This window comes from Grammomys surdaster, unplaced genomic scaffold (assembly GCF_004785775.1).
Source record: "Grammomys surdaster isolate TR1022 unplaced genomic scaffold, NIH_TR_1.0 126313, whole genome shotgun sequence".
NCBI classification, from domain to species: domain Eukaryota; kingdom Metazoa; phylum Chordata; class Mammalia; order Rodentia; family Muridae; genus Grammomys; species Grammomys surdaster.
Window position 1 is genome coordinate 2,285,761 of NW_021621113.1, and position 11,033 is coordinate 2,296,793.

The following is an 11,033-nucleotide window of genomic DNA, read 5'->3' on the forward strand; positions in this document are numbered from 1 at the left end:
TTTCAAGGAACATGACCTTCTTGAACACAGAAGCGACCTCCACTGCCAATCCTGATAGCTGCAACACCAGCACAAATCATTGTAATCAAAAGAACTGCAACAAAGCTCAAAAAGGTACTCAAGGCTGAGTTCCTTGGACTTTGTGCCTCAATCTAGTGACCAGGTCACACGGATGCCACTGGAGTGGGCATGGCAGTCCTCAGTGCAGGGATCCTCCAAAATCAAATCCAGCCCTCTACACACACAGCTAACATCTCACCAGACCGTCCATACGAGGTTTCAGACTTTATTTACTTACTGAACTTTGTTTTAAGTATTGCTTCTATAAACAGGATTCTGACCACCCCCAGGCCCAGCCCACAGATTAAAAAAAAATACCAACTTGAAAATACAAGCTGAAGTGAAGTTAAGGACATCTCTGTACTCAGATAGTAGCCTAGTGATATATTTCAGGATTGCCACTGGGCTGCTTTTAAAGGTTATCCCAAAGATCATATTCCTCCCGTTTCTGGCTGAGTGCTGGGGAAGGCCAGAGTTTCCATCTATGACATGTTTCAGCTGTTATGGAGGAATAAATGGGTTGGAATGACAAGGCAGGTGCTTATTTATTAAGGAATTCCAACACCGACCAGTTGCCTCTGTGACAAATGGAAATATTTACCCAACAGGTGCCTCCAGTGTGTTCATGCACACACACTTACTCTCTTTCACACACAGATACACACACACACACACCCCTCTCCTGAATCTTTGGATTATTTAGGGAATAAAGGAGGATATTAGTTTCTCATCCTATAAAAGCTCAAGATGGGCTTCTTAGAGAATGAGTCTGGCCCATTTCTCCTTTTTCTCCCCACTTCTCTTTAACAAGATAAATGAGACACCATCATTTCAGAGAATTCACCCTGGTCATTGAAATCTTTGCTAGAGATGGTCAAACCCAACACTGATAAGCAGGAAACAATCACCAAAAGCTCCTCTACACTTAACAAGAACAATACATATACACAGTTAAGAACACCACACACTGAGACAAGCATATCAAACAGCTAAGTGTGTACCACATTTCTGCATAGGCTTTTAGCTAGAGTAAGAACGGCTTTGTCTAGAAAACACACACACACAGAGACACACAGACACAGGCACAGACACAGACACACACACACACACCAGACAAAACTTGGCATGGTAACACTTGTCTGTAATCTCCTTCCTTTCAGGAGATGGAGGCAGGACTTAAGTTTGAAGTCAGCAGTCTGGGTTTCATAGTGAGATCCTGTCTCAAAATACCTGCAACATGTAAAGAACAGCAGGTCAGAGAGCCTGTCCAAGTATGTTGCTAGCTATTTTCTCAGCAGGAGCTGAGAGTTTAAGAGCACTGGCTAATGTAGGTGACAATCTATTATTGCTGTCCTTGTATCCTTGCTCCAGGGAAGCTTGGGTCCATAAAAGGAATCTAATGAGTGCTCTCCTTCCTGCATTTACCCACATTCATCCAATTTTCACACTGGACAGGTGTTCTTGGAGCAACAATTTCTGGAGAAGTTGGTTTAAGAACACCCACGAATTTCAAATTACTGATTCTGGTTTCTCCTATTTCCAAAGGGAGAATGCCCTGGAACAGCATGGTTTCCTAAACAGACACAGTGGCCAACCAGGGATCCATGGGAAAGGAACGCAAGGCACGGCCTGCCTGCTGTCGGCTGCCTGGTCTTCCCCCCTCTGCAAAAACAGCAGCACAGGGATATTTCAGGCTCTCCCAGTGTCAGGCTTCTGACATGTACCATATGTAGCTGCAAATCCCAATCAATTCCAACATTTCTTAACTGCTGGAACGCCTTCCTCAGCACTGTAATTTACCCTCAATAGAACAGGGAGCAAAGCGCTCTCTCCCTCCCAGAATCATATTCTACTACATGCTGCCACCCTCCCATGTCCTACTGAACGACCTACGCAGAGGAAGGCAAGAGTGCTCCTCCAAAGCCCGGAACAGACGGCCACAGCACATATGCTACTGACAAGAACTTTTATTTCTTTTTAATGACATTAACACAACTGCTACAAGGGAAAAACATGATAAAAAAGGAGGCACCAAACTTCAGTTTCATAATCGACCCTGACAACAATGCCAGTAAATCGGAGCCCAGATTAGATGCAAAGCTATTGTTATTTAGGCTCCTAACTTACACGTGAGCTATTATAAACAACACATCTTTACTTTGCTTTGTCAAGACCCCTATGGTAAGAATGTCATCAGGGATGATAAAAGACAGGTACACAGTTAAATGCACATAACCCTTACTCAAATTTAAAAATACAGCAAGAATTTAATCTGCAATACAAGACTTAAGAGATATGCAGCTCTGAAGAGATTAAACTCCAGGTTCTGCCCATTACCATCTTTAAGGCTAACATGCCAGATGAGTTTTCTTTGGCTTTTTCTTCTCCTTCAAGAATACCATGTTAACCACTACAGAACAGCTCTCTCCTCCCCCCGTCCACCAGACTTAATTAGCTGCTAACACTTTGGAAAAACAGAATTATCTGAGCTAGAGGAAATGTGATTGTCACATTTTCTAGTTAACCTGTCACTCATCTGATTTGGCAAAGGCAATGCTCCCATTACACATTCAGTCTTAATTCCTCCTGGTTCCAGGAGAGCAGGAACATCTCAGAGTTTTGTCTACGCAAAATGCTGTCCCTTTGCTCCCTGTCACCCACCCGTGGAACTACTCAGCCACCATGCTAGCTACTCCAGCTCTATTTAATCTGAACAAGGTTTTGGTCCCAAAGGTGGATTGTTTGGCATATCTCAGTCTATCAGGCTAACTGGATTGTTTGGCATATCTCAGTCTATCAGGCTAACTTACAGTATCTCAGACAAGTGACCACTGAGGTCAAGGACAACTGTGCCGACCAAGAGAAGCGACTGGACTATTGCCTTTCAAAGTCTAGTCCCAGAATCTAAACCAAATAACCAAGGAATAGAAAATTCTTTATGGCCGGGCGGTGGTGGTGCATGCCTTTAATCCCAGCACTTGGGAGGCAAAGGGAGGTGGATTTCTACAGAGTGAGTTCCAGGACAGCCAGGGCTACACAGAGAAAACCTAAAAAAAAAAACAAAAAAAAAAAGAAAGAAAGAGAAGAAAGAAAAGGAAAAAAGAAAAAGAAAATTCTTTCTGGGGAAAAAAAAAAAAAGTCAAAAGCAGGTCGTGGTGGTGCACACCTTTAATCCCAGCACTAAGAAGGTAGAGGCAGGCAAATCTCTGTGAGTTCTGAGGCCAGCCTGGTCCACCGAGCCAGGAGGGCTACACAAAAAAACCCATCTCAGGGTTGGGGCTGGAGGGAGAGAAAGTTCTTCCTGGGCATGATGGTGCACACCTTCAATCCTAGTATTTGAGAGGTGGGGCAGAAAAATCAGAAGTGCAAGACCATCTTGGGCTAAATAGTGTGTTGAAGGGCTAGTCTAGGCTTAACAGGAGAGATCCTGCCACAAGAAAAGTAAGGAAGGGAAAAAAAAAACCTTGACTGGATAAAACCAACAAATACCTGGGAACATTTATCCAAACCTACTAAAGGCTTAAAAACAAACAAACGAAATCAAGATTTTCCTAATCACAGTCACTTTTTTAGCTGAACAGTAGTGATCCATGCCTTTAATCCCAGCAGTGAGAAGGCAAGGCAGGCAGATCTCTGTGGCCAGCCTGGTCATTAGAGCGAGTTCCAGGACAGCCAGGAGTATACAAAGAAACCCTATCTTGAAAAACAAAAACAAAACAGAACAAAAAGATCATTTTTCTGGAATGGAGTAGACTACTTAAGGTGGGTTAGCCACATATGAGACTAAAGAAAGAAAAGCACACAGAGGCTAGGCAGCTATGAATCACCTTCACAGTGACTACAGCAGCAGGAATGTCATATTGTAAACCCTCTCAAAATGATGTCTAGAGCTGCCTATAAGAAATACAAATCTTCTAAGACATCCACTAAGACAGTACACAGAGCCTATCAGCTCTGGCTGGAATACCACACCTTACTCAAGAGCCAGTGATGTGGTGGTGCATGGGCTCAACCATACTTTCCCTAGATGCTCGAGTACTGTGAGACAAGGGACCACAGGCTACAACGCTGGCATCCAGGGTGTAAGGGTGCCTCTAACTAACAGGAGACAAGGGCCTACATGCTGTAATGCTAACATCCAGGGTGTACGGGTGCCTGTAACTAACAGGAGAGGCAAAAGAGTAGCCCTCTGAAGGATTCATAGGAAGAGGTTCCTTGAATAGCAACAACACATAAACTTGGGGTTCTGCAGGAGAAACTGAAGACTCCTAGACATCTCAATTACGCTGGCCTAACAACAAGTCAAGATTCTGGTGGTATTTCTTCAGCAGACAGAGGGCACTCTGAAAGGCATGTCTAAGTCTAACAGGATATAAGAACACTTCCTGTAAAGCTCCAGGATTAGACTAGTCACTGGGAGTGGGAAAAGGAAAAAAAAAAATCTTAAAAGGTGCAGAGAAATCAACCAGTCACAAGACCACAGAGTATTCAACAAGGATTAATCAGTTGTCTTCTGTCAGTTAAGATGTGTAAGATTTCAAACATTATGAACGAACATATTAAACAGAGAATAAGCCATTAATAATAATTTTTTTAAAAGGCAGCTAATGGGTACAGAAAGGAGAAGATTTACATTTTTAATCTATCCTTTCAACAGAACTTTTCTCCTTCTCTATCCTATTTCAAATGTACTGAATTGGCAACATTAAAATACTGACAAGTATTCAAGAAACTTAAATTTAAAAAGAGGGGTTGTTAACAGTGACTTCTATCTATTCACAAGTCAACAACAGTAACACCGGCTCTTAGCCTGCAAAGCCACCTCTCTTCCTTACAGTAGACTGAAATATTTCTTTCGGGTAGTACAAGTAGCCTCTGCCTGCGCTTACAGCTGGAATTTACTTAAAAGCCTGGATGTTCTGACTTAACACAGGCCTTCATAAGGGAATTACCTTCATTTAAAATGTAAAAACAGCAACAACAACAACAAAGAACAAACAGAAAAACACTACTTAAGCATTGCTGAAACATATACAACAGACAGACACACAAACGGGATGGGAGGTGGTTCTCATTAAAAAAAAAAAATCAAGACAGTAATGGGCATTTCCAAAAGGTGACAAATTCTTTAAATAAAAATCTTGTGAAAAATAAAACTCAAAATATACAAACAAAAATAGCAGAGGAAAATACGATGCTGCTGTGACTGGACCCTTAGTAGGAACTGTCACTGTTGATGGGATGAAACGTATGGGCTGTAAGAGAAGTCTGGGAGACGCTGGAAACGATGGTGGCTTCGCTTGTTTCTGTCAACCCACTGACTCAGACTGTATCTCTGCAGAGGTCTCTGTCGGAACCGGGCATAATTTCTATTGAGAGAAGGAGAACAAAAACAGAAAGGATTTTCAGCTGGAATGGTCATTTGTACACATATAGCTAGCACAACTACTTTTAAAGATATGTTTATTTCAGACAGGCAGTGGTGGCACACAAGAACTTGGGAGGCAGAGGCAGGCTGATCTTTGTGAGTTCAGGCCCAGCCTGGTTTACAGAGAGAGTAACTTCCAAGACAGCCAAGGCTTGACAGCCAAGTCTCTCAAGACAGAGAGACCCTGTCTTGAAAAACCCCAAAAGATATTTTTTCTTGTAGAAATCAGATTATATATATATATATGTTGTTGTCTGTTTATTTGAGGCAGGGTTTCTCTCTGCATATCCCTGGTTTCTCTGGAACTCACTATGTAGACCAAGCTGCCCTCAAATTCACAGAGATCTGCCTGATTCTGCCTCCTGAGTGCTGGAAGGACATGCTACCATGCATGGCTAATATTATATTTTGATGTTATAATTTTAGAAACTTTATACTATTTTAATTATAGGAAAGCCATCATAAATGCTATCTCCTTCCAACTCTCAACATCACCTCATTCCTACACAGGTATTGTTATGATATGTGCCATACACACCATGTTCTATGGAAAGCCAGCCTTGAATGTTTAAGAGCCAGGCACGGTGTGTCTATCTGTTATCACCAGCACTGGGAAGAGAGGGCACTCTCAGCCGCATGAGTGCAAGGCCAATGTGAGCTACATAGGGCCCTGTCTCAAACAAAATAATTAAAGGAGAAAAACAATTTCTCCTTCTAGAAATGTTTAGAGAAGATCTGTATTTCACCACTTCATCAGACCTTGCCTCCAACAGGACAGCCCTGCCACATAGGTCAAGGTTGCTTAGGCCACATGCATTGCATTAGATTTAAAAAAAAAAAAATCCCCAGAGAAGGCAAGTCATCATGTGAATATCGTGTGGTAAGTTGAGAGACTGAATAGCCAAACACAAAGACCCATAATAAGGACCGAGAGTCACCTGTAACCCTGGCAGTGGTGGCACACACCTTTAATTCCAGCAGTAGGGAGGCCAAGGCGGACAGATCTGAGTTCAAGGCCAGCCTGATCTACACAGAGATATCCTGTCTCAAAAAAAAACAAAAACAAAAAAAAGACACAACCTCAATTCCTAAAATGTTGCTAATAACTTAGGAAGCTTGTCAAAGACACACATTTTTAGTCAGGTGCGGTGGAATCACATATATAATCCCAATACTGAGGAGGCCAAGGTTAAAGAGGGTCAGCAAGATGGCCCAGTGGGTCAAAGTATCTGCAAATAAACCTAACCAACTTGAATTCAATGCCCAGAACCCACATGTGGGAAGGAAGAACTAACTCCTGGGTATTGTCCTCTGACCTCCATGTGCAAGCTGTGTACAAAGGACCCAGCTGGGCGTTGCAATAATACTGACTCAAAGGGATTCTTAGACCCTTTCTCCCTGAGTTAAGGCTGGAAATGACACAGGTAATTGTTGAGAAGCAGTACTTAACTTTTACCTATCATTACATGAAAATACGTGCTAAATTCTTTAAACACCCCATCTAAGTTAATATTAGTGATATCCCACTAGTAAAGAAATGGCAGTAACTTCTACACTAGTAAGTAAATAAGGCCTCAGGTTAAGTAACTTTCCTAAAGTCATACAAAGGAGCGGGGAGAAAAGCCTAGACTACTATTCATTATCTGACTCCAAAATGTACTTAGTACACATTATATTACATTGCCCTCCTTCTTTTCCTGAGGTGTGTGTCTGTATTGGGTACTGGATCCAGAGCTTACAATAGAGCTATATTTCTATCCCTACACCATCTGAGAACTGCTTATGTTGTCTTGTTTTGCTTTGTTTGTTCCTTCTTTCATTGATTTTGAGAGACTCTTGCTATGTACCCCAACATAGCTTAGAATCTATAACAATTATTCTGCTTCTGCTTCCAGAGCACTGGGAGTAGCTGCTGTGATTCTGATGAGGCAGGGTAACTAGAGGACTAAGGAATGACAGTAGTAGGTGAGGCCGGCAGTCAGGCAAAGCACACGGCATTCTTAGAGGACTGAGGATGGAAAGTTGGTTGGAAGCAATGGGACAGAGTGAGAAAAAAAGAGAACCCAACCTGCGCTTTAAAAGAATCTCCCTGGCTTCTGAGTTAAGAACAGTACTTGAGCAATGACAGACATAGAAGACTTGAAATTATCCAGGTAAAATGATGAGATGTGCTCAACTTTGAGTATATAGGTAGTCTCTATGATTTCCTGATGCCCTAATTCGGAATGTCAGAGAAAACTGTTATAGCAACACCAAGGCTTTAAGTGTGCCAGGGTGGCCTCAAATTTACGGAGATCTGCCAGAAGTGCTGGGACTACAGTGTGTGCCACCATGCCTATCCTAAGGTTGTTGAGTCACTGAATTAAAGTTAAAACTGTACTGGATCAAGAACATAGAATTTTTTTAAAATTTAACTAATTAATTAATCAACTATCTAATCAATTAATTAACTATGTGTACACACATGTGTGGTGCAGGTGCCCATGTGCCACAGATCATGTGTAGCAAGCAGAAGAGAACTTACAGCAGTTCATTCTCTCCTACTATCTGGGTTCTAGGGACGAATTCAAGTTGATAAGCTTGGCATTAATTGCCTTTTCTCACTAAGCCACCTTGTTAGCCCCAAACTCAGATTTTAGTTTGGTTGTAGGTGTGGTGGTACCTGCCTGTAAAGCCTGCCGCCCAGGAAGCAGAAGTGGAAAGATGATGATTTTGAAGATAAGCCTGTCAACATAAGGAGACCCAGACAAACACATGCTCTAGATTTTTTATTTTTTTGAGACGGTCTCATTATGCAATCCTGGCCAGCCTGGAACTTGCTGTGTAAACCAGATTGGCCTTGAACTCACAGAGATTTGTTGTGGTAATTATTTAAAACTAGCCTCTGGTTCATCCGACTATCTAAGCTGCAGTGGCTCTGCCTAGCCCAGCCGCCATGTTTCTCGACCTGAGGCCACATGTGCGCTGCAGCTAGAACCAGCCCTCCTTACTCCACCTCTTCCTCTCCTAACTCCTCCTACCAAAGGAAGAGGAGAAAAAAGAAGAGGAGGAGCTAGGAGACAGGAGAGGAGAACAAGAGACAGAGAGGAGATGGAGGTGTATGTTCACGTGTCTGTAGCAAAGGTAGTTGGTATATCTAGGTTGGGTATTGGGTTACACTTCTGATTGTATGGGTATCCTGTTACTGATCATTACCAAATATATATATGCCTTTGATTAATCTATAAGAACTAGAGTCTCAGTCTCTTACTGGACCCGCATGGATGGCGGAATGGTCTTGGCAATGCCCTGCCTTGTGGAGACAGTGTGGAAGACTGGAAGAGCCATCTCTCACGCTGGCATCTAGTGGGTGGCAGGGCTGGTGTTTCTGGCGGGCCGGTTCTAGCTGCAGTGCACATGTGGCCTCAGGCCAAGAAACATGGCGGCTGGGCTAGGCAGAGCCACTGCAGCTTAGTCAGATGAACCAGAGGCTAGTTTTAAATAATTAGCACAACAAAGTGGCACCCCACTTTGGGTGCCAATTTGTTGCAGTAAATCTCCGACCCAAATAAGTCCAGTCAAGGAAAACACACTCAATAATTATGGATATAAACTGCACGCCTAGATTGGGCAGATTTACCATTACACTACTCTATTCCCCAGCTATGAGATCCCTCATAACTTGTGGTTTTTCCAGGCCACATGCTTCTCCATTGTCCTACCTCCTGCTCCTCCACTGACTTAGTCCTCCTTTGGCTTCCTCCTGTCGACTTCTTCCTCTCTCCTCCCCTAAGCCTTTTTCTCTACCTCCCCTTCTACTGCCCAATCACAGGCTCTAGCCTTTATTTTACAAATTTAATTGGACAGAAGGTTCACAAGAAGTCACCTGTGTACAGACTCACTCCTCCTCTGCAGCCCCTCCCAGGAAAGTGGAACTAGCATCAAAATACAAGGCTGGGGCTATCCACAACAGAGATCCACTGGCATCTGCCTCCCAAGTGCTGCGATTAAAACTGTGTGCTATCCTGCCCAGTCTAGTACTCTGGACACTTAAGCTGGACATGACAGTATATGACTATATAATAAGTAATATTAGAAGGCCGAGGCCGGCCTAAATAGCAAAACCTCATACCACTGAAGAAAGAAGAAGGGGAAGAAATGAAGAGGAGGAAGGGGCAATGGTAACATGATTTTGGGGCCAGCAAGATGGCTCAGTGGGGAAAAACATTTTCAACAAAAAAACTGACAATCTGAGTTCAACTCCTCGAACCTATGTAAAAGTGAAGGGGGAACTAACTCCACTAAGTTCGTCTCTGGCCTCCACATGAGTACCCCAGCATGTGAGCACTCCCCCATGCACACGAATAAATAAAAAGTAACCTTGAGTTTTGGTACCAAAAAATTCATAGATAACCATAAAATTGAATTAATAAAAATCATACAGCTAGTTAGTGAAACATTGTATATCTAATATTAGAACCTGAATTTTAATCCCCAATTTTTAGTTCATTCTAAGGCCATGCTTCATTTTCTGGAAATAAACAAGTATAACCCAACTACTCACCTTATCTCTCTGGTAACCCAATCCTATCCTTTCCTTCTTCAAAGAAGGAAGCCTACTTACCGTGTGGTAAGATCTGAAGGATGCTGCCAGTCTGGGTTCTGCATATGAACTTGATCCATCAGGGCATCTAGCTCTCCTAAGGTTCCTAGAATAGAGGATGAGTGCTTAGTAAGCAGTGGAGTGTACTTTGATCGCCTAGATCAAAGCAAAGCACATTCTTCAGGAGAAAAGAATAGGCACTTGACCTGATAATACCTGCTATGGTTATCGTAATCAACCAGCACAGAGACTGTAAGCCAGAAGGAAGAAAAAATGGCAGAGATCACTCCTTTAACCCTTATCCTATAAGGTATGAAAAACTCCACAGGGACCTAGGAATGTGGCAGGGAACAAAACATGGTGCTTGTCCCTTGGTTCACTTAAGCTAATCAATGCGGGAGATGAGTGGCTTGGAGTGTGATGAAGAGGTGTGCTTGTGCTGCTCAGCCTGAGGTGTGGAGACAAGGGAAGGCTAGTCAGGGATGCGGATGATGCAGAGAGATCAGTGAGCTAAGCAGGCTGTAGGTGGCTGGTTTAAGAAAAGTAGATGATACAGAGGCTCAAAGACAAAGAACTGTAAAACACAGTGAAGGGGAAAGAGTTTACGAGAGATGGAGACAGAAGATAAACTGTTAAAGAACTCTTTTAGAATCTGACAATGTACCAAACATGTCATGTTATTCTAATTTAAAAATCATATAATATTCAGAACAGTCATTCTAACTTGTCTTAGATAGTATTCTTTGCTGTGAAGAGATAGCACCACCAAGGTAACTCCCATAAAAGAAAGCACTTAATTGGGGGCTTGCTTAGTTTTAGTTTAGTCCATGATCAACATGGCTGGAAGTAGACAGGCATGAGTGCTAGAGCAGCTTGTAGCTTCACAAGACCTGCAGGCAGTAAGCAAGAGAGAGAGGCAGTAAGCAGAGAGAGAGAGAGAGAGAGAGAGAGAGAGAGAGAGAG

At 42.7% G+C, this 11,033-nt stretch overlaps 1 protein-coding gene across 4 annotated transcripts in view; it reads right to left on the reverse strand.

Annotated features, from left to right (window-relative positions):
* Positions 1-4,547: 4,547 nt before the first annotated feature.
* S100pbp (S100P binding protein) overlaps positions 4,548-11,033 on the reverse strand; it is a 37,625-nt gene continuing 31,139 nt past the window's right edge. For all 4 annotated transcript variants that reach the window (XM_028759718.1, XM_028759715.1, XM_028759717.1 and 1 more), the window contains 2 exons: positions 10,092-10,176; positions 4,548-5,429 (listed from right to left, as the gene is read on the reverse strand). In XM_028759718.1, the coding sequence (XP_028615551.1) occupies positions 5,288-5,429; positions 10,092-10,176 (227 nt within the window). In that variant the 3' untranslated portion in view covers positions 4,548-5,287. The remainder of the gene's footprint in view (positions 5,430-10,091; positions 10,177-11,033) is intronic.